The following is a 27,315-nucleotide window of genomic DNA, read 5'->3' on the forward strand; positions in this document are numbered from 1 at the left end:
CACACATCACACACACATTCATGGGCCCACACAAACACACACATGACATCCCCTAATACACAATCAAAGGAAATAAATGAATAAGACAATTAGTAATAGGGAAATATAAAACCAAAGCTGCTCTCTCCAACTTAACCGATGACTTTGGCATGTAAACTCTAAACAAGTAAACTTCCTCTTTGTCTTCTTGCTCATATCATTTCTTCATTCACTTACATGCTCACCAGCTGCCTTCTCCAGCGAGACGGGATACATTCAAGGAGGGAGCCTGTTCAAGCTGCTTCCTCTGCCTTCCCTCTTCCTCAATGAGTGCTGGTGTGTCCTCTCCAAGACAGGGCTTCTATCTGAAGGTGTGAGTGGGCTATAAGGATCTTAAGTAGATAGTTAAGAAAAGCATTGTGCTAACACTCTCTACGGCTCCACAGGTACCAGCCATTCATGTGCCGAATGGACATGTATGTAGGCAAAACAACCATATACACACAATTTTTAAAAATAGTTAAAAATTTAAAAATCTTTTAAAACTTTAAAAAGAAAAGTATTTTGTAAGCTTTGCTTTCATTTTTATATATCCTGTAGCATGACTCTTGAATAATACTTAAGTTTGTATAGATAGACTTATTTTGAGGTATAATATCAAAAATTGTATATTTGCAGTATAAAATATGATGCCTTGATGTATTCCCTGCATAATGATTTCCACAATCAAGCTACTTAATATACTCATCATCTGACACATTTCCTTTGTGTTTGTGTATGCTTTAAGAATACTTAGGAACTGTGGTAAAAATATAGTTTATTTTATAATTACAGAGATCATGTGACACATTAGATCACTAGGATGCATTCACTTTATAATTACAAATAGTTCTTTTAACCAAGAATCCCACCCCTGTCCACCCATTGCTTGGACTCTGGCAGCTGCCAATTCTATCGTTTCTGTCAATCTGATGATGTTTAGATTCCACAGGTGAGAAACGCTATGTAAAATTTGTCCTTCTTTTCCTGACTTATTTCCTTTGGTTTAATGTTCTTCAAATGGTGGCAAACAGTGTTTATAATATTTTGCCTTCTATGTGTATGCCTGTGTATATATGGCATAAAGGTATGTATATACAGCTATATACCATAATCACTTTTATCCATCTACCCATTGATGGGTACAGAGGTTGTTTCATATCTTGGCTATTGTGAATAAGGCTGGACTGAACATGGGGCAGTAGAGTTTTAAATTTCTTTAAAAACTTTTTATTAAAATATAATGATATCGCTTTCCCCTTTCCCTTTTCTCCAATTCTCATGTTACCCTTTCAACTGACAGTCTCTTTTTTCTTTCATTGTAATTGTTACATACACACATATGTATATAAATGCACACATATACATACTACATAATATCCATACACATACACAAATATGCACACATATCCTGCTGACTCCATTTAGTCTACTTGTATGTATATGATCCAAGGCTGACCATTTTATATTACCTAACCAATTATGGGACTCATCCCTGAGAGGGACTAATTTTCCCCATCTTAGTAGCCACTAGTTGCCTATAGATCTTTACCTAGGGGTAGGACCCCGTGAGACTCCTCACTATGTATTAACATGTCTATTGGTGTTGTAGACATTTGAACTGTGAGTTCAGTCTATTCCCCCATTACTATCAGATTGGTATTCCTAAGTCAGGAGCTATATTTTTGAGATATAATAAAACATTTGACCATTAAGGGAAGAGCAATATGATATATAAAATAAAATGTCTAGATTATTTATCAGTTTCCTATGACTTTTATTTCCTTTAACCAAAAGATAAAGGAACTGAGAACTAAGTAGAGTTTGGCTTGAACTAGAAAATGGGCAGATATTGTAGTTGATGTGGAAAACTGTCATAAGGACTCAGAAGTTAATATAGTGTTGAATGAAATTGAACTGTGGTCACCGACAATGGCGCCATATGGTGCTAAGAAAGCTGGAGAGGACAGAAAATAAAAAACAGAGCTCCTAGGGTGAATGCCATGGAAGTTGATGATAACCCCGGAAAGGACAGAGAGAACTGGAAAGAGAAAAGGGAGAGCAGCTTTCTAGGCTGAGGGAGCTGGGTGGCTCTGTAGCAGGGAAAGGGGGGGTCTTAGAGTTTTACTGCTGTGAACAGACACCATGACCAAGGCAACTCTTCCAAGGACAACATTTAATTGGGGCTGGCTTACAGGTCAGAGGTTCAGTCCATTATCATCAATGCAGGAGCATGGCACTGTCCAGGCAGGCATGGTGCAGGAGGACATGAGAGTTCTATATCTTCATCTGAAGGTTGCTAGAAGACTGGCTCCCAGGCAACTAGGATGAGAATCTTAAAGCCCACGCCCACAGTGACATACCTACTTCAACAAGGCCACACCTCTAAACAGTGCCACTCCCTAGGCCAGCATATTCACACCACCAGGGAAGTTATAAACAGGAGAGGGAATGGGCACTGAAGAAATGTCTTTCAACAGAATGGATGGGGAATCAGGCCAGCACAGAGAAAAAGAATTGGTGAAAAATCAAGAAAGGAGGAGAGACAAGAGATAGTACTTGTCTCTCTTAAAAACAAGAGGCACACAGAAAAGACTGGCGATGAAGAGGAGGTAAAGCCAAGGAGCCTAAGCAGAATCTGAGATGTTCTCCACAAGGCAGAAGTCAGGACCACTGCAGTGTTCAATAGTGGGAAAGGGTCTGAAACCATCAGAGAATGAGCTGTACAAAGGGTTGACCTGGCACAGTGTTACACCAAGAATACTGCATCTTGGCAGAAGAGTGTAGCCATAGGAACAGGATGGGTCAACAACAATGCTATAACAGGGAACTGAAGACAGCTGAGCTCAAGTCCTTCTGGACATCGGTGGGGTATGGCATGACCTAAGGGACAGCACATCAGGTTGTGCTTGGGAAAAGAAAGTATTCTCCAACTACCCAGGCTCAGAGCCATGAACTAAGTGCAGAAGATGGCTGGCTTGACTCATCAAAACTTTGTTAAAATAAAGATTATAGTCAGGATATGAGTGTGATCCCACAGTGGGGTCAAGGCAGGTTACTGAGGATTTGTGCAAAAGGATCCAGGAAGATGATAGGAGAGTTCACACACACACACACACATTTACACAAGTTAACGGATCATAAGATGTGTGTTGCATTGTGTTTGGGGAGAGAAGTAGATGTGCTGAGGAATGAAGGCAATGGACAGTAAACTCAGACTGACAAAAAAAACCCAAAACCAAAAACCAAACAAAAAAAACCCATGTAGGCAGCCGTACCAGAGTCCACTGAACAGCTTAGGGCCTGCAGTAGAGATCAGAGCCAACAGCGAGCACAGGTGGAAATAAGGAAAGACAAGTGGTCACATTCCTGGGGACCATTAGTGCTGAGAGGAATGCGATGGAAGATGTGGAAGATACAGACAAGAAAGGATGATGGGAAGCAGCAGGGCGCATGCCTGGCCACCAGTAACATGTGTGGAGGGTGTATGATTCTAAGTGCCACAGGTGATGGGGTAGCGGAGAGTGATAAGGGGACAAGATGGGGGACACCTTAGACAGTGAGAACATGACACAGCTGCTCTGTGTTACCTGCGGTTGTCCTGAGGACAGGGGATATCCAAGTCTTCAATGAGCCATCAGTAGGCTCAACAGTTACACGGGCAATAGCCAAGGGAAAGATCATGCACAAAGGGCTTCACAGCGAGTCTTCAGAGGATTTAATTCCGAGGTTGTTCTTCCTCTAGCAGCAGGTTTCAAACAAGATGGGGGAAAGAACAGCGAATGAAACAAAGTAGAAATTTGAAGCCCCAGTGTTGACCATACTGCAACTGCGGTAAAGTCTCTAATGAATCAAAGGACAACCCCCGCCTGACGAGGACAGGTGATAAAATTAGGTTAGCTTATTCGTGTCAGTTAAAAGTACTCCTCTATTCACCAGCTTTATATTTGGTTGGGGGGGGGGGTCTTTTTTGTTTTTTGTGTTTGTTTGTTTGTTTGTTTGTTTGTTTGTTTTTCACAATGTGCCTTTCAGATATTTTGGTTCTGTGCTAGAATTCCCCAGGCAAGTCATGGAACATGCACAACCCTACCACAAAGCAACCAGCACGCAGATGCTTGCAGGCTTTCTCATGATAAAATGCTGTCTCAGCTCCCTTTATGTACATTTTTGTAAATGGTGCCTTTTGTTTCTATCACAGGTAATCAAATGAAATCTCAAATCAAAACCAAACTAAACCAACTCTCGGGAACAGGGAAGAGCTACACAACTATGCAACCTGTTTCTCAAGAACCTGTTTGGGCAACATCTCCCCTTGAGTGGTGGGAGGTACAAAGGCATTGCCCTTCCTGCAGAGTGGTGATGCTGCTGAAAGAAACAGGAAGTGATGGAGAGAGTAAGCTGCAAGGCCAGCCTGCCTGAGTCGAAAGCTTGGTTCCATCCCTAGCCAGCTGGGGGTCGGGAGCAAATCCTTCCACCTCCAAGATATTTTCTCATTTGTAAAGCAGGCATAGACAGCATAGTCCATGAGCTGCCACACAGTGCCTGGCGCAGAGCAAACCCTCCGGCAATAGCAGTTGCAGTCACTGATCGTGCTAACACAGCACTGGGCCTCAGCAGTTCTAGGGAATATGAAGGATGTTTTGTGGGCCGGAGCAGCAAGAGATACCATTTAGATAAGTAGATGGGGGCGTGGGAGGAGAGAAGAGCTGTGAACCTGCAGTGAGTAAATCTGTGGGAAGACAGACGAGGTAGGACCAATGTACAGTGAGTAGACTGGAATGGAAATGCCAAGAGGGCATTCCAGTCTCTGTTAGCTTTATGTGTTAAGCTAAAGAATCTAGATTGTTCTATGATAAGCAATGAGAAGCTGGTGAAGGAAGAAAGAAACATTAAACAGTAATGATGTTTTATTCTCATTTGCCTACATTTAACCAGAAAGGTAGACTTGTGAATTTCAAACTTTAATATGAATATCAATCATGAAGGGATCATATTAAAATAAATACAAGTGATTTAGTAGGCTGAGATTAGCGTTGCCAATAAGTCCCTGTTCTGATACCTGTCTCTAGAGCTCACCGAAAAGTAAGGGTATATTTATTAAAGGTGCTTTGGTTAAAGAGAATGGCTGGGTAAGAGGAAGGTAGACAAGATGTCAGAATTTAAGGAGCAAACACATAGGCTTCTAGGTTATAGACAAAAAAAAAAAGTCCTAGAAAACTTCAATCTGATTTAGTTTAACAATTTTGATATACTTCTTAATTATGAACTAATTTTTCCATAACATTTAAACACAATTTTGAGGCAGAAGGAGAACGGCCTTGAGTTCAAGGCCAGCTTGGCCTACATAGCATGTGACAGGCTAATTTGAGCTGCAGAAGAAAACTTTATCTTGAGAAAGAAAAAAAAAAAGAAGTAAAATAATTTTATTTTAAGTATCTCATAAAAATATAAAGTTCCTTTAGCAAATCCACAGTTTATTTGATCAATACAACATACTATATGATTAAAATTCTAACCCCAAAGTTCCATGAAGGGAAAAAAAAAAAAACACAAGAAATTGATTCCTTTTGCTACAAAGAAAAGTGGCATGAATACATTCATGATGTGTGGCTATTAATAACACCAAGGATGACTGAACAGGTTAGCAGCATTTGGTCACAGAAAGAAACCATGGTAGCACTCTCTTATGTGACAGTTGAATTAGAAGAAAAATGGTCCTTGTGCTTGTACCACAGGAACAGTCTATTCAGCCACATATGTAGCTGAGGAGCTGGGGACAGTGGCCATCACACTTGCTGCAGTGACATCTCAAAACTGAGTCCAGGACTGGACAGCTGTCACACTCAGCCATTTCCTCTTGAGAACAGTCTTTGTTACATCGACAGAGCACATCTGTATTCATACTTTGGAGGCTTATGAATATCTTCAGTACGCAGAGAGAATAAAAGCCTGCCATGCCAGGCTCCATGATAAATAACCCAGCAGAGCATCTCTGACTTAAAAAACTTAGATGAAGCATGGCAGGACCCCTTCCTGCGGAAATGAAGAGAGTCCTACTGAAAAGGCTAGGTGACGTGAGGGAAGACAGGCCAGAGGGAGAGCTTAGACTAGAACCCAAGTCATCTGACTCCTGGCTAGGGCCTTGACTGAGCTCAAGGACCCAGCCATGGCACCAGAGTCCCACTTACAGAATAAAGCGAGCAAGCACGTGACAACAAAGTGTAATAAAGCAGCCGTTCTCTGTAGAAGCCGTTCATTTCAAATGTAACCAATTGTAGTAAAAACTGAGCAGCGAGCCGTGTGGAGTGTGGTGATAAATATCCGACCATGCCTGTCCATGCTAAGCACACATTCTAATGCTGGAAAGAATGTGAGTACACAAATAACTGGGTAAACGCACAAAGATGAAGATGTTCATGGAGGATCAGTAGGTTAAAGCAGGCCGTCCAGACAATCTCCTTGGTAGGGGACGGGAAACGTCTGGGCAGAGTAGAGGGTAAAACCAGCGTTCAAGGCAGGAAATACCTTACTCACTGGGCCTTAAAGGATGAGTCGTGCTTGTATCACGGTGGTTTTTAGCAGGAAGAAAAAATATACAGAATCTGAAGCTCCTAAATGGGAAAGAGATTAAGCTCTCATTCCTATCAAATCATATGTCTTTGATGATAGGAAGTGAGTTAGTGAAGTCAAGAAATCTAATAAGAGACTCTATTGCGACCCTGTGTGATGGGGCCATCGCTCTTCTCTGCGCATTTGCTCATCCAGTTCCTGAACTTTATTTAATTCCTGTGTGTGTCACTAGTTCTAAACTTCATACTGGCAGAATGACTGTACCTCGAGCAGAAGGAAATGATTTACGTCAAGTGGGGCCTCAAGTAGCGGTAAAAATGACTAGCATAGAACTATTTATGTACATAGATTTTATATTTTTCAATTCTGATTGATATATAATAATCATATATATACATACACATATATGTATATATCTATACACACACACACACACATATATATATATATATATATATATATATATATATATATATATATATGTGGTATGGCATGATATTTCAGGAATCTACCTGTTTGGGCAGAACACACAAATCTAGCTAGTGACCTCTGCCTATGTATGGCTATGAATAATGAGAAATGACTTCAAGTCTTTTTACATTTTCCTACAGAAGCACACAAACAGTTACAGATGAACAACCACACTCACCAGAGTAGACACCGACTATAAGAACTCTCATCTGATGAAGGTCACATGAGTATACTCAAGTCACCCTCCAATATACAAAGTAAAGCCAGGAAAGTAATGTACCGGAGATGGTTCAAGAAAATGATACATAGCATTGTTTGCTCAAGGGCATGGGGGCAGCCAAAGAACACAGCAAGGGATAACACTTCAAGAGTTGCAAATGGTCTGAAGAAACACAAAGTCTGTCCTTTAGGTCCATCGATGCTGAAAGATTCCTCACCCAGGAAAACAGAAGAGTCTGTTGGCTCGTTTACCCCAGCTCAAGACAATCTTTCCATCTATTACAGCTGTGACATGAGCCATATATAATTTTTTTTGCCAAGTATATCCATCACTCCTTTTAAAATTGCATTCCTACACTCCATCCTCCCACCGACACTCAGACATTGATCACGTATTATTTAATAAGTCATGATGTTCTTATTTTCAACCAATCTTTAATGCCTCTCAAAAGAGAGTCTGAGGGACTAAGTACTTTGAACTTCCTCCAAGTAATATGAAGAAGGGGGTTCTTACATGAGAAATATTACTTATAACTTGATGTCTCCATACACTGCCAGAGGGCACAAGGTGGCTCAGTGTTTCCGCTGTTGACTGCTCTGTAGCAATCCAGCTCTGCACTCAGGATCCTGGTTAAGACATTGGCCGTTGGCATGGGCACTTTCTGTTTAAAACCTGGGAAGCAGAGGTTTGTCAGAGTTCTTTGCCAGTGCTCAGGTGGTGGGAATGTAGAAATACCAGTGCTCACGATAAGATGGAGACAGGCCCAAACGGGGTGAAATAAACATATATGCACGCAAGGAAAGATGTCCACTCCCTGATGATAGCTGAGGCTAAACCATAAACTAATTCACCCAGCCCCAGTAAAGCAGAGAGGCAGTCAAGAGATTAATTCATGAAAATTACATGCAAGAAGAGAAGACAGAAAGCCACATGTGGCCATCAGGGTCTGCTCTTAAGTTTACAGAACTCCCTCCTAGTTTGTGAGAAATAAGCCACGAAGAAAGCTATAAATGAGGATTTTTACTGTCACTGGGTGATTCAAATTAGTGACAAATGGACCAGCAATCATTTATTAACCACAGTGCAGAAGGCAACTTGCTAGTGAGCAAAGACGGTGGGAGATTTGTCCATAAACTCAAGGAGCTTGAAGTATGTTATGGAGATAATCATAAACACTGCATTTTTGTTCGGCACAAAACTGATTAATGGATAACAATAAATTCTATCCAAGTTTAAAGAAATGAGACTCATCTGTTCAATGCAGGGATAAACAGGGTTGACTAGCAGTACTATAGAAGAAAGTTCAAATCTGGACAGGAGGGCAAGGCTGTGCTAGGCAAGGAAAGCAATGGAGTGAGAGCGCACATCACACAATCAACAGCACAAATGTCAAGCCAAGGGATACAGGAATTCAAGACAAGTAAGACAAGCCTGAGAAGGAACCAGATGTTAGAAAAGAAGCCACATGTTGGAGGGCCAGGTTAAAGAGTTCTGACTGTTCTCAGTAGACTCACAAAAGATTTTTTTGAACATAAAAAGACAACACTATGAAGTTTGCAATAGGTTCCATTAGTGTTAAGGAGGAAACATGATGCTTGTTTGGATCACTAAGTGGGGGAAGTCAAGAAAAAGAGTTAACTAAACTTCTGAATGCAGCATTATCTTGCATATAGCCTCAGTGCCTTCAATACACAAGCTCACAAAGCATGTCTACAAACTCTAAGGTGAAAGTTCTGAGTTTCAAATACTGAAAGCGCTCTCTCTCTCTCTCTCTCTCTCTCTCTCTCTCTCTCTCTCTCTCTNCTCTCTCTCTCTCTCTCTCTCTCTCTCTCTCTCTCTCTCTCTCTCTCTTGCTCTCACTCTCACTCTCGCTCTCTTTCCTCTTTCCTCATTTTTTTGTTCTGAAACAGGGTTTCATGTAGTTCAGGCGGGGCTAGAACTTATCTGGCTGAGTCAGGCCTCGAACTCTTGAGCCTCCTGTGTTGTTCATCTCTCAAAAGCTGATATTATAGGTGAGTGACACCATATCCTGCCTAATAATAAAATCTCCAAAATTATTGTTTCCCCGATAAAGCAATTGCATCTCAACAATGAGATTGAAAATACACATAAATGGCATAGAGGAGATATTATAAAGCAAGAGTACAGCAAAGTAACGAAAGGACAGGAAGTATCAGTCGGTATAGTTCAACAAAGAAATAGAAGGCAAAGCCACAACCAAATCAGACAATGAAAGCCACAATGGCCAGGTCACAAATGAAAACAGACATTACAGGAAATACACTAGAAAACATGGTGAGGTGATTTCACAACTGTAACTCCTGTTCCAGGGAATCTAATGCCCTCTTTTGTCCTCCATAGGCAACTACACTTACATGCACAAACCCTCACACAAGCTCACATGCCTACAAATAATTTAATATTAAAAAAAAAAACTTTAAAAAGGACTTTCAACATAAACAAACCAGAATTTCACAGGAAAAAAAAGTTGAGTAAGAAATTTTAGCATTACATATCATTATATAATTTTATTCATGTACAATGTTCCAACTGCTGAATATAAAAGGTAATTGGAAACATGGTTTTTGTGATTCTGAGAAGCAAACGTATAGAACATGAATCAGAGGCGAGCTTTGAATTCATCTAACTGTAGGACTAACAAGACAGTAAAGGAAGAGGCAATGGCTACCGAGCAGCCAGAACATGAATTTTAGAAATAAATACATATATTGAAAACCAAATTGCTTTCAGTTGTAATATAACCACTAAAAACATCAACAAAATGCCCAACTCTTCACCAGTATGATAAAAATATCTTATTTTGTTCCCGTGGCATTCTGAACTAATTATGAACATGCCGACATTCTTACCAAGTTGGGAGGTGAACTATCCCTGCTGCATCGGGTCTCAGAGGGTTTTGGCTTTGCTCTTTGCGTACTTGGTCTTATCACTGATTCTCTGTGAGTCTGGCTTGGTTTATAGACTGAGAACATAACTAGGGCGGTCACCTCTGAAGCTGACCACTTTTGCTCTCTAGACATTTCTCCAGAAGAACCTGGCAGTCATTAGACTGAAAGATCCGGTTTCCCCCTAGACCCTCAAGACAGAAGGACATGAACTCTTGTCCTGCTGGAATTCCTCCAGCTTCTCTGGCCTCTCGAAAAGCAAGCCTAGCCCTGGACACATCACAGCAGCGTACGTCATCATGAAGAGCCCCAGCAGTGCTTTTTTATTTTCCTGTGCCTGATAAACACTCATACCACCAGCACAGGGAAGCTGACTGTGTGTCAGAGAGCTCTACTTTGGCCTATTTCCATCTGCACAAAGAGGCAGTATTTTTCTTTCCCTTTTGAGTTCAATAATTGCTTATGTTTATATTCTTTTCTTTCTAGTTTATAGAGTATGATGTTAATATAATATACTAATTTTTAAAAGATTTCCTTTTTCTGTATATGTGCACCTGTGTTCAGGTTCCCTTGGAAGCCAAGAGAGCATCAGGCGGAACGGCAATCACAGGAGTGGAGTCACCCAGTGTGTGCTGTCTCTGCAAAGACAGCAGATGATCTTAACTGCTGAGCCTCTCTCCAGCCCAATACAACGGATTTAAGCAAGGTGTATGCTACCAACTAAAATGCCTTCTTTTGGTTGTATATTTTGATCTCCAAGTTGTTTTGGGCATACAACACTAGTAAACAGCACACAATTTGATAGCACATAAGCCACAATGAAAACACACGCATTTACAGCTTATATGCTCATGCAATATTATATTTATATATTATGTAATTATAAAATATAATAGAAAATAGCTAAGTAATTTAATATGCAGCTTTTACTATTAATGGCAAATAATCGCATCATCACTAGAAATCTTTCATAACATTTAATAATAATGTGATTTTAATTTACTTTATTATTTTGGAACATCTTGACTTAATCTTTTCTGACTGAGCAATTTAAGGTTCAATTTGTTTTGAGGCCTAGTTTTAAGAGCCGTCATAGATACCTCAGAAAATTATGTGGCTCTAAATGAGGCCAGGTGATCATGGCCCTGATACTCTCAGCTTTTAGTTCTGTCCTCTGATAATGAAAAGCTGTTTTCGAATTTGTTTAATTAATATTGTTTTGCTATAGCTGGCTGGAACCCAGAAATAAGTATCTATCTTTCTTGATATCATAGATAGGTTTTGAAAATGTATTACATTTTGGAATTTATTATACAAAAATGAATTTTAATGCATCCTTTGACAATTTTTATTTATTTATTTATTTATTTATTTATTTATTTATTTATTTATTTTGGTTTTTCAAGACAGGGTTTCTCTGTGTAGCCCTGGCTGTCCTGGAACTCACTCTGTAGACTAGGCTGGCCTCCCACTTAGAAATCCACCTGCCTCTGCCTCCCAAGTGCTGGGATTAAAGGCATGTGCCACCACTGCTGCCCAGCGACAATTTTATACATGGATACAATGTATTTTGATTGTCTTCAGTCCCCACCCTCTTCCCTTATCCTGCTCCATGCCCTCTGGAACCCTTTTGCCTCCTAACACACCCCTGTCAGAATCCCTGACTTTTTTTAATGGCCCACTGAGTCCAAGGATGCCTACATGTGCATGGGTGTGGCGTTAAGTACCAGTGACCACGCTCCTGAAGACAACTGCCATTCACTCCCCCAGCTGCCATCCATTCACTGTCAACAGCTCCTCAGGAAGAGGGTAGGACCTCAAATATTCCTTGCCCATACACAGTTACACTTAAAAAAACTAAAACTACTAAAACTTGCAAGATATTTTTAGCCAGGTCAAGACATTCCATTTTCCAACTTAGCACACACGCATACAAAGAGTTTAAGCAGGCAACCCACATGATTTTGTAAAACGAAGCCATATTTACACATTTTCAAAGTGCTCTCTACAAGGTGGTAGGAGTTTGGACTGGAAGCCATTACTCTCTTCACTGAGGGTTATGCTCTGTGTCTGTCATAGTTTTTCCAAGTCCAACCTGGTGGTACAGATCTGTAATCCCAGCTACTCGGATGGCTGAGGCAAGATAACACAAATTCACACTCAGAATGAGTTTCAGGCCAGTGTGGGCAACTGGTGAGGCCCTGTCTAAAATGAAAACTATGAGGTGGGCTGGGGACATAACTCAATGACAGGGCACTCGTGTAGCATGCAAGAACCTGAGCTTAAGGCTCAGTTCCAAAAAAAAAAAAAAAAAAGTCTCCAAAAATCTCTACAAGGCATCGTCTACTCTAACCATGTAACAAACACTTAAAGGTCAGAAAATCTGGGCAACTCCTTTGTTTCTTTATAGGAAGGGAAGCAAATGCCAAAATTTAATTCCTCTCAGAATCTATCACTGTAAGGTAGAACTATATTGAGATTCGCCACTTGTCACAACACGCACGAAGCACATAAACAGATGCTAATATACGTTTAAAACTTGCTTTTACAAAACCACCTAACATTCTCCTGTAGCCCTTTGTATGCATCAGGATACATGCTCTCCTTCAATAGCTTGCTCAATGGTTTGCCTGTGAGCGAGGCAGCAAGTGAATTTCATATATGTCACTGTTAATGATAATGCGCACAATCCTTATTCAAATAACCTGCTTGATAATTTCCATTGAGCAGGGCTGGCTTCCGGCCAGATTCCATTCAATTACTTTTCTCCCAAAAGGGGAGATGTGCCAGATGTCCCCCTATCCATTTCTTCTCTCTCTTCTTCACTATCAGAGCCTCTATTAAGTGGGCACAGGGTTGTCCGAAGCCCCTCCCTTTCTCCCCTGAGATACAAGCAGGAGAACCTAAGCGTTGCTCACTGGGATGTAACCTCAAAAGCAAAGTTGGGCTTCTGTGCTCTTTCCCCCTAACACTGGTATCCAGGCGCAATAGAAACAGCCATCCTGCAGGAAGCAGCAGCCAGCAGTTAAAGCTGTCAAAGGAACGAGAAAAGGAGAGCCTGGGTCCCTCAACTATGACATCATCATTCAGGCCTGGGTTGCCTATGTTTACTGTAGAGAGATATACATATATCTTTTGTACTCTGTCAGTATTTAGATTTTTCTGGATGTTGCTAGTGATTAAAACCGAATTAATATACCTGGTGAAAGCTGAGGATGGGCTCAGCTAGAGACCAGAGGAGAGATCTGCATGTGCAGGGATCAGAGGAGAGGTCTGCATGTGTGGGGACCAGAGGAGAGGGCTACATGTGCAGGGATCAGAGGAGAGGTATGCATGTGTGGGGACCAGAGGAGAGGGCTACATGTGCAGGGATCAGAGGAGAGGTCTGCATGTGCAGGGATCAGAGGAGAGGGCCGCATGCGCTTGAGCTGGCTACTAACATTATAACCTGCAGGTTCCTAGCACAAACTGCCCTCAGGCCACTTGGACTACATAACGCAATCTTAAAATGCACTTAACGTGTAATCCACAACTGGTGGCAGCAGCATAGGAAGTGAATGAAGGAGGAGCCTCCATTGTGCCTGAGGTAACAACCTCCAGCTCTTCTCCCCAACTTGGAAACCACATGTCGCCTTGCTGATGAATGCAGACTGTGTCAAATATCAAAAGGCTTTTTCGTGACACATAAACTCACAAGCTCTCCTGTACCTCTCCTTATAAACCCCTGTCCAAGGGAGGATCTAGACTCCCAGCTAACGGACTATGGATTTCTCTCCTGATCCATAACACTACGATGTAAGAGGAAATGTCCAAAGGTGAAAAATCAACATAGAGAAGGCTCCCTGTTAAACTCCAATTCTTCGAGAGCAAATGGTATACACAAGAGGCCGGATGCAGCGGTCTTAGCATCTGTACCTGAACACCTCCAGCACTGTCCTCGCTGGTAGCTTGGGAGCCACTCGACTAAACGCCCTCTTGAAATCTTCTAGAGTTAAAAATCCACGATCTATATGGAAATAAAATATGAAACATTAACATGCCTATAAAGCCTGAGAACTATGACTTCAACCATGATAGTCATGGGAAGCTAAATTTTAGTATATTATTAAAATGAAGGGGAAAAGCAGTAGTTTACGGTTGATCTTACATAGATCTCATATTGTACCCCCAGTGAACACATCTCCCTGGAAGAACGTCAGACTGTGGTGGTGACGCCCTACCCTTTGATGCAGTGCTGGGTAAGCTGGAAGACCATTGCTAGCCGTACACTGTCTGAGTCTCTAAGTCCTAGGGAAATGACTGCATAGATGTGATGATGCACTAGGCTTCTTTGTGCTCTGCCAAAACACTTCAGTCTTCCAAACTCCCTGTTTTCTGGCTTGGCATTAGAGCTGTGATATATTAATATTTAGGGGGAAATTATAACGATCACCAGTGCATGAATCTTGGAAGTCATACCTACTGTGGAAAATGATTGTTCCAGTCACGTATGAGTCACAGTGAGAGTGGCAGAAGTGTCTCTCACACAACCATGGGTGGCTTGTGGCTTATGTCCCGGCAAGGCCAGGCCTTTGGCGATCACCATTACAGCATGGGAACAACAGGCAAGCACATAGGTATAGTACACAACCCAGTTATACAAATGTAAATATTGCATCCGGGGTTTATGACAGAAACTTAGTATCCCAAAGTAGGAAGGGCTCCTTACCAACACCTGTGGTCACTGCCAATGAGTGTAGTATAATCTGCCAACTGTACTGCACATTTAGTTCATTGTGATAAATTCCCATTCACAGTTCCTCAGTAGCAATTCTTACATGAAAACACTTTAGAGACACTTACAGTGCACGTCGAAAGCTGTGAAGATTTGCCTTATCTCATTCCGATAGAGTCGCGCTTCCTTCTTTCTCTTTACGGCACTCAAAAACCCCTCAAGTGAAACACCTAGAAGTTGTGGGAGAAAAAAAAACAAAAAAACAAAAAAACTTTTTTTTTCCTGCCAAAGATGACTATATTTCTCTTCAAGAAAAAGTAAGCCAGACTTAAACAGTGAAAAATATCACAAGTTATCTGATTTTTATCTTTCACAGAGGGTATTTACTCATAAATACAGGAAAAAGGGCATCGTGTTGTGCTACATGTGAAGCGGGTCCAACCCCAGCAATCAGCAGTGACCACCAGAGATGCGCAGGCCCACTGAGCTTCTGAAGGGATGCAGAAACCATGACCTTGAGGAAGTTTAACACTCTCCCTCTACTGGATCCAAACGACAGGCATGGTAGCACTTATTGAAGAAAGTCACATACTTTTCCTTCCCCTATGCTGCTTTAATACCTTTGGCTTTTCCTGGCCAGATGTTATTTCAGCAGGTTTTTTTCCCCCAACTGGGAGATAGGGTCAGAGAAGTAGTTTCTCAAAAGTCAATACCAATTGTATGCCACAGACGAAGGTGGAGAGAATATTACATAAACAATGGAGCTGGCGCCATCCCCAGCCCTGGATACACCCCACAACGTGTTCAGCAGCCTCGGGCGCAGCTTCCCGCCACTCTCGTAATAAAAGAGCCCAGCATGATGATATGAGATTGGGCACTGTGCTTACAATGTCTATTAAAATGAATTCTAATGTGATCTTTGTAGCAGGTTTAAGGAGCAGAGCCAAGAATTTAGACATTTTAGTGAACTGAGCCTGAAATATATAGAAAGAGCAGTTAATCTGCATACTGTAGGATCTTCCTTGTTTTAAAAATAGTCCCAAACTATCTAACAAGTATGTGTAACTATCTTTTGGGCGATGTAACTAATGATATTAAACCGTGTCTTTCCTAAAATAGCTTCAAGTGTTTACAATGTTAAAACGATTTTCTTAATTTCATTTTTGTGAGATTAATGACTTAGAGGCTTTTAAAATGATCTATGTAGTTTTATGCTTTTAAATGATGATTGTCCACATTTTAAGGACCCACTATGGGCCAGCCATTGTGATAAATGCTGGAGGTGGAAGGTGAAAAAGAATGTGATTCAAGTTCCAAGGGAACAGTATGCTAGGGAAGGTGGCCATTATGTGTTTGACTGCAAGTGCACACATCCCTGAAAACTGTGGCTCACTCAATGATGGGGATGGAAGGTTGTGAACAAAGGACCCAGAAGCCCTTGTAGTATAGACTGGATGAGGGGGCTCTTACGGGAAGAGATAGTTCAGCTAAGAACTAAACCATGAAAATACTAAACGTAGCTACAGGATGAGAAGACGAGCAATCCGGGCAGTGGACAACACATGCCAAGGCCATGGGGTAGGAAGGGAAAGGAGGCCATGCAACTAGAATAGGTGCAGAGTGAGAGGAAGAAACACAACACAACAATTGGTGAGGGACAGGGGCCTGAACTCTCAGTCCTCTGAGACTGCAGTAAGAAACAAGAGCTTTACCGAAGCTGAAATAGCAAGTCAGGAAAAGGTTTTCCTTAGCCAGTGGTATGATCTGATCTAGAACTTGGAAATGTATTTCAGGGTATGGCTGTTGTGAAGAAGGACTGGGAATAAAAGCAACAGTGTAAAAGGAGAGACAGGGTAGGAGGCAAGCGCTCCATGGGTGGCGGCAGCAGAGGGGACAAAGGTGGGAGGCCATGCTCTAGAACATAACAACAACTTGATGAGGAGGTAGATGAGGCAGGTGAGGTGTCAGACAGAACACTGAGGTTCTGGGTTCAGTGCTAGGTGGTCTGAGGGGGTAAGGGGGATGAAGATGCCTCTAGGAAGGTGCCTCTAGGAAGATGCCTCTAGGAAGATGCCTCTAGGAAGATGCCAGAGGACAGAGAAAGTGCTGTGGTTTAGAAGGGCTGACTGTGCTACACATTGGAGCCAGCTAAGAGGAAAAAGGACCAGGAGGCAGCTGGCCTTAGGCTTCTAGGCAGAAGGTATCTCCCATTATCTACCAGCAATAATTTCGGGCAGGGAGTCAATAAATACAGCCATCCACGTCTGTTGGTGTCCATGAAAGATGGAGGTTTCAGGATCCCGGATCGGATATCAAATATGGAGGATGCCAAAATCCCTTATACGAAATGATACAGTATTTGCAGGTATCCCTACACAACTGTCCTGTAAACTTCAAATGGCCTCCAGACCACTTGTAATGTACCATAACTGCTCTGTATGTAACTGGGCTGCATTGTTTAGTCAACAACGATGAAGAAAAAAACCAACTCCACATATATTCAGTTCAGTTGTGACTTTTTTCCAAATACCGTGGTTAGCTGCAGTGCAGCACCTTCGGATGCAGGGAGCAGACTGCGCTGCACTAAATTAGCATATGCAGTAGTAGTTTTTTTTTTTCCCTGCAGTTGCTAAGGACAGAGATTGACGCAGCTCTATTCGCATCTAATCACCCTGGGACCAGAGAACATATTTTAAAAGGCTAGCTGAGGTTGAAATTGAAGTCTAACCATGCATGTTCCCAAAGATCATATCCATAACTTTAGTTTCATGAACTCCAAAAGCTAATAAATTAAATCACATCTAGAGTTGCTGATACTCCTGAGTAATTTATTCCCGGGTGATGTGCACTCTGTAAGATCTCTCAGGCGCCCTGCCCCAGCCCACTCTCCCACCCCTCTAACACACATCCTGGCACTTCCTGGTGCCCTGGCCCTTACAACCACACCACCTGAGAGCACCTCTTGCCTTACTTCTCCTAGTGAGTTTTTATTACACATCTCCTTCCAGACACAATGGAAGCACTACCTTTACTTTAAAGGTTCCCTGATGTGTCTCAGCTGAGTCCCTTTTACTGCGACCAGCAACCCAGAGTTCACAACACAGTCAGGGAATGGATTAGGCTCTTTGGCGGGGGTCTGAATACATGTCTAGGCAACAGATGCTAGGGAAAAGGACTGTGTGCTGTTCAAACATCCATTCCCAGTATTCAGCACCATGCCTGTGTAGAACAGGCATTCATTACATGCTTGCTGGGTAACATGCAATGAATTAATAAGAATGAACATGGAGATATCATTTCTAATTTCCAGCAAAACAAAACAAAAAACAACATTAAGATGTGTGTTATGCAAGGTCAACTCATGCTGGTGAAGGGGAACACTTCTCCATTGCTGATAGGATGGCAAACTTATACAGCCACTTTGGAAATCGATACGGTGGTTTCTCAGAAAAGAAGGAATTGATCTAACTCAAAACCCTGCTGTACCACTCCTGGGCATATACCCAAAAGATGTTTCACAATACCACAAGGACACTTGCTCAACTATGTTCATAGCGGCTTTATTCATAATAGCCAGAAACTAGAAACAACGCAGATGTCCCTCAACTGAAGAATGGATAGCGAAAATGTGGTATATTTACATAATGGAGTAGTAATTAAAAACAATGACATCATGAAAATTTCAGGCAAATATATGGAAATAGAAAAAAATCACAGAGTGATGTGACCCAGATCTAAAAAGAAAACCGTGGTATATGCTCACTTCTAAGTGGATGTTAGCAGTAAAAGATAATCACGCTTCAATTAACCGTGGTATATGCTCACTTCTAAGTGGATATTAGCAGTAAAAGATAATTATGCTTCAATTCACAGACCCAGAGAAGTTAAGGAACAAGAAGGGCTCAAGGGGGTCACTTGAATCTCACTGTGAAAGGAAAAGAATAGACATTGTGGGCGGATGGTGGGAGGGTGGGGATGGGAGCAGAAGGGCTCAGGTTGGGGAAGGATGAAGGAGAGAGTCCTGGGAGAGACAACTGGAATCAGGGAAGCATCTACTGGAAAAGCTAGAAAACTTGGGCAATAAAAACTCCTGGGAATCTATGGGGGTGACCCTAGCTAGCAATGGGGGATAGAGAACCTGAAGTGGCCAATTCCTAGAACCAGGCAAGACTTCCAGTGGAGAGATTAGGACACCAACCCAGCCACAAAACCTTTGACCTACAATTTGTCCTGCCTACAAGATGTGCTGGGCTAAAGGTGACACAGAACTTGTGGGAGTAGCCAGCCAATGACTGGTCCAGCTTGAGACCTATGACGTGAGAGGGAGACCACCCCTGGCATTGCCTAGAGGGCAAGGACCCATGGCTGGATAGCTCAGAGACCTAAGCTAGAACCAATCATGCCTGGCAAAAAAAGGGGGGAAGAAGGGGGGGAGGAGAGGAGAAAAGGGAAGGAAGAGGAGAAAGAAGAGGAGGAGGAGGAGGAGAAGAAGGAGAAGCACAAGAACAACAAAACAACAACAAGAACAAGAAGACTGATGCCATTCTGCTACTCTCAGAGACTGGCATCTAGCCCAGTTGTCATCAGAGTCTTCACCCAGCAACTGATGGAAACAGATGCAGAGATCTGCAGCCAAACATTAGGCAGAGCTCAGGGAATCCTGCGGAAGCAAGGGAGGAAAGATACTACAAGAAAACCAACAAAATCAACTATCCTGAGCTCAGAGGGGCTTACAGAGAAGACCTACCTACCGGGGAGCCTGCATGGGACTGACCAAGGCCCTCTGTATATAAGTTAAAGTTGTGTAGCTTGGTGTTCTTGTGGGACTCCTAACAATGGGAGCAGGGGCTGTCTCTGACTTTGTTGCCTGCCTTTGGGCCCCTTCCCTCCTACTGCCCCATCTAGCCTTAACAGGAGTGGAGGTGCCTAGACTTACTAAAACTTCATATGCCATGGCTGCTGATAGCCATGAGGGCCTGCCCCTTTCTGAAAGGAAATGGAGGAGGAGTGGATGAGGGAGGGGGGACTGGGAGGAGAGGAGGGAGGGGAAACTCTGGTCAAGATATAAACATAAATAAATAATTAAAAAAATTTAAGGTGTGTGTGTTTTGAATCATCTTTAACTCCAAAAGGTAATGGCAAAAAGCAAATTACTTTTCATTTACAGAGCCAGTAAAATAAACCATCGCTTTAGGAAAAAAAAATAGCACTCGGTGAGAAGGAAAGCAATGGCTAAGATCTGCTCTGATCATGGCAGCTCACTCAGAGAGATGCGAGACAGAGTGTAGCTGTATGGTTCAATGGGTGATGTATAAGAAAAGGGAGCATATGAATGCTGTTGTCATTTTAATTACATATTCAGATAACACATCCACACTTGGAGTTATAAAGTATGCAGGTCATCATTCCACAATTGCATAGTATAAAAAACAAATGTTCTTTAGTTTTTTTTTAAATAGGAAAAATATTTAAATTATATGTTTGCTACCACTTAAAATGAAAAAAAACCAATCTAATAACACAAATAACTCTATTATGAATAATCATGTTTTTTCATACTATTTTCCCCCAGAGTCATATACCTCATATTTTCACCTCAGTGGAGATCAGAGGCACTGGGTACACATTAAACCATGTAAATACATGGTCCACAGCATGCCCTCAGGTTGTCTACCAGGGCCACACACATCCAAACACAAGCCCTTTTTCTGGAGACTACATTTTCATTTAGCACGGCTTTCCTTCTGCAATACCACAATTGCTCTCCAAAGCTAATACTTAATAATTTACTATTCTAAAGCTTTGCAACAAATACACTGATGTGAGGGTTGTAGATTTCGCTGCCTTTTAAATGGCCTAGAAATAGAATTCTTACTTCTAGCTCCACCTGCTGTCACAAGAGTCAAACCGAAATCACTGCTTCACAGACTCTCAAAAATTCCATTTAGGCCAAATCTCATACCCAATGCATTATCTGTGTCTGCCTGGGAGCTAACGAGTGTATTCTAGAAAATTCTAAATTGAAACACAATGTTGAGTTCTCTGTGTACACTGCTCCACTTACAGTTACTGACATACATGCCACTGGAGCTGCAAATCAGGGCCACACCACCAGTGGCACCACCAATTATAGGGTCTGGCTGTTAAGTTGTGTTTACTAACGGGTCTTACAGAGGTGTGGGCAATCTGTCAGTGTACCTGGCCTTTACCGGAGTTCTGTAGACTTTTTAAATAACAAGCCAGTGTCCACATTCCCCTGTTCAGCAGCAGTCACTGGGAGTGGCCTCACAGGACGCCCGCCAGCCTGAGGCTCACAGCATAGCTACTGTCAGCTTCCTGCCATGGTGAAAAATAAAAGGCAAAGAATCCAGGGGAAGCAGAGCTGCTCTTTGCCTCTGGTTTCAGAGAGCTCAGTCAGTGCCCCCTGGGTCCTGTTACCATGGCTTGAGTCCAGGATGGGAGAAACTGTCCCTTTGACAGTGTTAGATATATAAAAAGGAGACACGAGTGCCCCAGTGTCCCCTTCAAGGACACAGCTAATTTCCTTGGACTGGGCCCTACCTTTTAAAGCACCACCACCACCACCGCCCAGGAGTGTCACAGGTTGGCGACCCAGCTGTCAATACACAGCCTTTGAAGAACATTTACGATCCAGACCATCATAAACTCCAATGCTTTTGACAAATCCTTCCTGATACTGTAAGTCTGGGCATTTTCTACACAACTGGAAAATACGTCCTTCCGTTTTGTTATCTATCCTCAGGGGAAAAAAATGAACGCTTTTCATGTTCTATAATGAAGATATGTATTTATTTATGCTTCCCAAACTACTTAATATGTGTGATACAGATATGCCATATAGAAAGAGACTGAAAAGGTGATTTTTTTCCCCCTACTTTGTGAAAAGCTGCTTCCTAGGAGGGTAATCAGCTTTCACCACAGGGGTGAATGTATTAAAAAAAATCGAATAAAACTATCAAGATTTTTTTTCTTTGAAAGTTCCATTATGTATATCTTTTTGTGGTTCATAGTTCTAAGCTTCAGGGTCAGTGTATGCAGAGAAATCCTCTTGAAAATAAAGCAGTCTGGTGTCTGGCTATCATAGGGAGCTCAAATTAGAAACGGCAATAAACCCAGGGACAGTGAAGGAGAAAACAGTAAGAAGGCCAGGTTACCTGACTGTAAGGCTGGTCCCAGGGTTAGCAAAGAAAGCAAGGTTCATGCTCACTCTACCATACATTCATTTTCCCAAGGACCGAAATGCCTAAAACCAAGGGCTTAAAAGGATGAAGTGGCCTTTAACAAAAAGAGGGATAATGTAAGCCTTTTCTAGTCTGAGGAATAAAATTCAGACTCTGAGTTTTGGAGGCCATGATTGGGGGTATAATGTGTTTGTATAAAAGGACTGTACGTTCAGAAAGCAAAGTGACAAGTGACATCAACATGCTGGGCTGTCAGAGCACAGGGACATGCAGAGGACTGACATGTCCTTCCACCTGCCTGCAGAGAAGTGGAATAACGAGAATAGGATCTATGTGACAAGAAATGGAGCTTTTCTGTCACTGGGAAGGAGACGAGGTAAAAACAGGTTGCAGCAGAATAGATATCTTATTCCTATGAACACAGACAGGAGTCATTACCTTTTCATTACGCACATCTCCTGACCATAATGCATCTAAGGTCTTGGTGATAACAGTGCCAAGTCCTGCCTTACTCAGCAAGTTAAAACCTCCACCTTCTCGGCACACTGGCCCTTAACCACCTTTCCAGTGCTCAGCTCTGTGAGATCAGTGAATGTGGATGGACAGGGGCCATCTCCAATCACACACTATACTTCTTATGGTACGGGAGGGAGCAGGACTCCAAGGAATTCTGGTTTGAGAAGGATACTTTCTTAATAGCTGGAGGCATGAAAGATTGGGCTATCCAGATCTAAGAGGAGAGTGTGTGTTGGGACAGAGTTGCTACAAGGAGACAGACAGAGATCTAAGAGGAAATGCCATAGGGGAAGAGTCTGAGAGTGTGCAGGAGAAGGCCTTACAGAGCAGACAGCCTAACATGCCGTTTCCACAGCCAGCCTCAGAGTGGCAGTTATTAACACCTCAGCACAGCCGTGATGATACCTTGGGCTTTAGGGTAGTGGAGTGTATGGATGGCAAGTCTGAATCTACGCTGTGATGGTTTATATATTCTTGGACCAGGGAGTAGCACCATTTGGAGGTGTGGCCTTGTTGGAATTGGTGTGACCTGGTTGGAGTAGGTGTGCCACTGTGAGTGTGGGCTTAAGACTCTCACCCCAGTTGCCTAGAAGTCAGTCTTCCACTAGCAGCCATTGGATGAAGACGTAGAACTCTCAGCTCTGCCTGCGCCATGTCTGCCTGGATACTGCCATGCTCCCACCTTGATGATAATGGACTGAACCTCTGAACCTGTAAGCCAGCCCCAATTAAATGTTGTTTTTATAAGGCTTGCCTTGGTCATGGTGTCTGTTCACAGCAGTAAAACCCTAACTAAGACATACACCAAATTATGCCCAGCAGAGCGAAGGGATCCACAGAGCTGAAGGAGAGCCCCTGGCAACTCTCCACATTCATTTACTGCATTCTCTTCTTGGTTCCACCCCTTACCCAAATCTCACCCACCTACAATGTCTGCTTCCCGGAAGGAAACTTCCTATCTTCTTAAGAGTTCTGCCTACCATATTAGCACAACATCCAGCCACAAAAGAAGTGGTAATACATCTTTCCTGTAACTTCCGTAGTGGAATGTATATTTGCGAACAAAAATTTCCTTGGGTCACTGTCTCCTAATCCCCTCCTGTCCCTACAATGAAGCATATATGCCGTTCTCTAAATGAAGGATGAAATAAAATTATGAATGCATGTATGTAGGCAACACAACTGGTCTTCAGATTAGGATGTCAAGATGCAGCAGCTTTAGTCTCTATGCAGCTTCCTGCTGAGAGAAAGAACTAAAAAGCTAAGTGACGTGCAAAAGACTCCAGTTACACCTTGAACTTTGTTCTCAACTAGGAGCCTGAAGGCTCAAGAGACACACAAGCACAGGTCCTAAAAGACTAGCATATGGAAATTTAAATTTAGGAAAATATTGTATTTACTCAGCTAGCAAATCAGACAAGACAGTAATAGACAAGGCGCATAAGCCAACTGACCATTAACCTAATCATCTACAAATTATTTTTCAATTGAACTTACATTGGATAGCATGACTGAGTCAAACAGCCCATAATTACCATGACGATGAATCAATCCCTTTGATTTTCCCATCATTCAAATCTGAAGGTTAAAATTAACTTCCAAGAAAGCTTTTTCTTGGATAAGTATGAAAGTTAAAAAAAAAAATTAAAGAGGCCATGATCTAAGGAAATAAATGTCTCAACCATCAAACAAAAGCAGAATTCTTTGTCCCTCCCATGCCTCCATATCCTCCTCCCTGGACCATATTCTATAAAAAGAATTGGGATAAAAATGGAGATAACTGTGTGAAGGAGGACTCAGAGGAACACTGCGTTCTTATCTGTAGTGTTTACTTAACATACAGTGAGCAAGAGCACCATAAAATTTATATGCTGCTATTTATGCAATTTATACTTGTTTATCCTGCAATGGTACAGATCATCTGGGAGTCCTATATTCAGGCCAGACAGTCTTTGACTTTCATAGAGCTATGCTGACATGTCCCAGTATTAAGCATGAACCTACACTGTAGAAACTTTAAGGAACAGCCATGAAACTCACTGCTGTGTGCACTCAACAGTCTATGGACTGGGCTATCCATTCAGCAGCCTCTCCCCTATGAGACAGCATGCAAGACCTCTCCCAGGCCTGGGGTTGGCCTGTCTACAAGGTTTTGACTGTGTGCGCACTGACCATTCCACTTTTTTTCCTATCTGCTCTGGATGCTGGGATTCAGAACAAACTCTGAAACCCGCGACTACTGATAGAGAACCTGTTGATTTGCCATTTGTAAACTGACACCATTCGAGATTTCAACTTGTTGTGTTCCTTAGGGCAGTGAACACCAGACTTGGTCCTGCTGTAATTGTAAACATGATCCACGGCACTATTGAAAATCAATGGCAATGAGAGCAAGGCTGCAGGGCAGATGGCACTGGTCTGCTCCTTACTAGCCAGCTGTGGCATTCTGTGTAAATGACTTAACTTCTCTAGGCTTCATATTTTTCACTTCTCAAAGGGGGAGCTTTGATAAGATCATAAAGTTGACTATATAGCTACTACATAATGCTCAGCACAGATCTGCATATAACTGTTCAAGAAATGATACCTGAAATTATTATCTATGAAGTCATAGATGATGTCACACATGCAAACGTCTCCTATAAAGAGTTGTACGAATGCCAGGTTATGTTCTCTTCTCTTCCGTATCAGTCTCCCCATGTTAGAATAGGGAACAGGTGGGTGCTTCTAGGTCTCTTCCACTTGCCAATTTCTTTCACCAGTGTGCTGAGAAAAGCTGTCAACTCAGTCCTCTGAGTGAGGAAGCCTGTATACTGGCATCAGTCTCACTGGAGATCTGTCACTTAACTACATGGCCTGACTTTGTTTTCTCCATGTCCTTTGTCTTGGCTGCCTGAGATGGCTGTTCCTTATACCCTCTTGCTTACTGGGTGTCAAAAGTAAAAATGTCAGTAGTAGCTTTTTGCTCCTCACGTGAGAATCCCCCAACCCCTGAATTTCCCCGGTATGAACTTTCCTCCCAGCTATCCTATACCTACTTTTAAATAGCTTTGGTTCAACCTTGAATTTTTCTTAATTTTCACGAGGAACTTCTAACAGACATGACCCATCTTCCAAGAGGACTCTGAACAAGCCCTTGGAAAATAGGACCCGGGCATTCAGGTACTGTCCCCAACTAGAAGCGAAGCACATCCTTAGAACTCTGCCCTTACTTAGTTGCTGCTGAGGCAGGGAAACCCAGGGCATGTATCTAGACCTCATCTGCAAGCTCTATAGCCAAAGAACCCTGCATAGACATCTGCCATGACCTTCTTTTGAAAAAGAGCTATGAAGCCAGGTATGGTGATAAGGGTCTGTAATGCCAATACTTGGGAGGTACAGGAAGAAGGATCATGAGTTCAGGGTCATCCTTAACTATGCAGAAAGTTTGAAGTGCTAGCCTGGGCTAGCATGAGACTCTGTCTTTAAAAAAAACAAACAAGCAAAACAACAACAACAACAAACTATGGGTAGCAGAATGAGAATTCCCAAACACAAATACCAAAAGAACTTTGGAAAATGGATTACCAAAATTGGTACATTCCAGGGACTAAGACTAACACCTGACTCCTTCAGGGTCAAAATCACTTGGAGAGAGAATGGAGATGCTTCAGTGGTTAACGGCCCTTGCTGGTCCTGCAGAGGACCCAGGGTCAGTTCTCATTACCCACATGGTGGCTCACTACCACCCACAGGCACACACATACATGCAGGCAAAAGACTCATAGTTGTAAAAGAAATATGTGAAAAACACATTATGGAGAGAGACAACATCTTTGAAGACTTTTCATCTGTATATAATCCATTTCCTTAAAGAAAAATGCCATGTGGTAAATGCGACCCTTATGATCTATTGGGAAGAAAAGGAGCCAATGGTGTGAAATTGGTTTAGGATTGGCAGTTCTATTAGAAAAGATTCGTGTTAGCAGCAGAATTCAATGGTAATTTCTTGTGGGATAGCTACTTAACTGTTTCTCTTGGATGTTTGTAGCCTCGAGTTTCACCAGGCAAGTAAACACAAACTGAAGCCGGATGGAGAGAGTCGGTGCCCTAGTTATATAAATCTATTCCTTTAATCCTGAAGAAAGAGATGCACTCAGAAAGATAATTCGATATTGATCTCAAACTGGGAGAAAGAAGATACTAGAAATTTAGAGACGAGTGCAGGTCTGCACGGGTAATTTTTGGAATAAGATTCTAAGCACCTACATTTGATCTCAACTTTGCAAACTAATCCTTCCTCTGATATCCGCCTGAATTTCTCAGATGTCCAATCTTCTTAGTAACATTTTGGAATACTTTAAAATTACATTATAGAAAGAAGCATCCTAATGATCCGGTTGAGAGATGGCTGTGAGAATCTTTCTTTGATATTAAACGCAAGAAAACAACTCCTGGAGTAAGTCCCCAAGTCTTGCGCACGTCCGACTCGACCAGCAAGAACGACACTGCAACAGGATCCTTCTGCACACGTTTATTGGGAGAGCTTGATTGCAGAGGCGAAAAGACCCTCAGCCCAGACCTGGTGCTGCTTTATATAGGCCTAGGAGAGGCGTGTCTCACACCCGGATTGTGTTGTGTTTGGTTGATGCTTACTACCTCATTTGCATACTTACATCTGATTGGTTACTTTCTCTCTTATCTGATTGGTTACTTTCT

General features: G+C 42.2%; 1 protein-coding gene across 2 annotated transcripts in view; it reads right to left on the bottom strand.

Moving 5' to 3' along the window:
* The window catches only part of Efcab11 (EF-hand calcium binding domain 11), a 194,437-nt gene that overhangs the window by 148,935 nt on the left and 18,187 nt on the right, over positions 1-27,315 (bottom strand). For both annotated transcript variants that reach the window (XM_021179443.2, XM_021179442.1), the window contains exons 4-5: positions 15,028-15,129; positions 14,101-14,191 (exon numbers count right to left, since the gene is read on the bottom strand). In XM_021179443.2, the coding sequence (XP_021035102.1) occupies positions 14,101-14,191; positions 15,028-15,129 (193 nt within the window). The remainder of the gene's footprint in view (positions 1-14,100; positions 14,192-15,027; positions 15,130-27,315) is intronic.

The sequence above is a fragment of the Mus caroli genome, chromosome 12 (assembly GCF_900094665.2).
Source record: "Mus caroli chromosome 12, CAROLI_EIJ_v1.1, whole genome shotgun sequence".
Classification (NCBI taxonomy): Eukaryota; Metazoa; Chordata; class Mammalia; order Rodentia; family Muridae; genus Mus; species Mus caroli.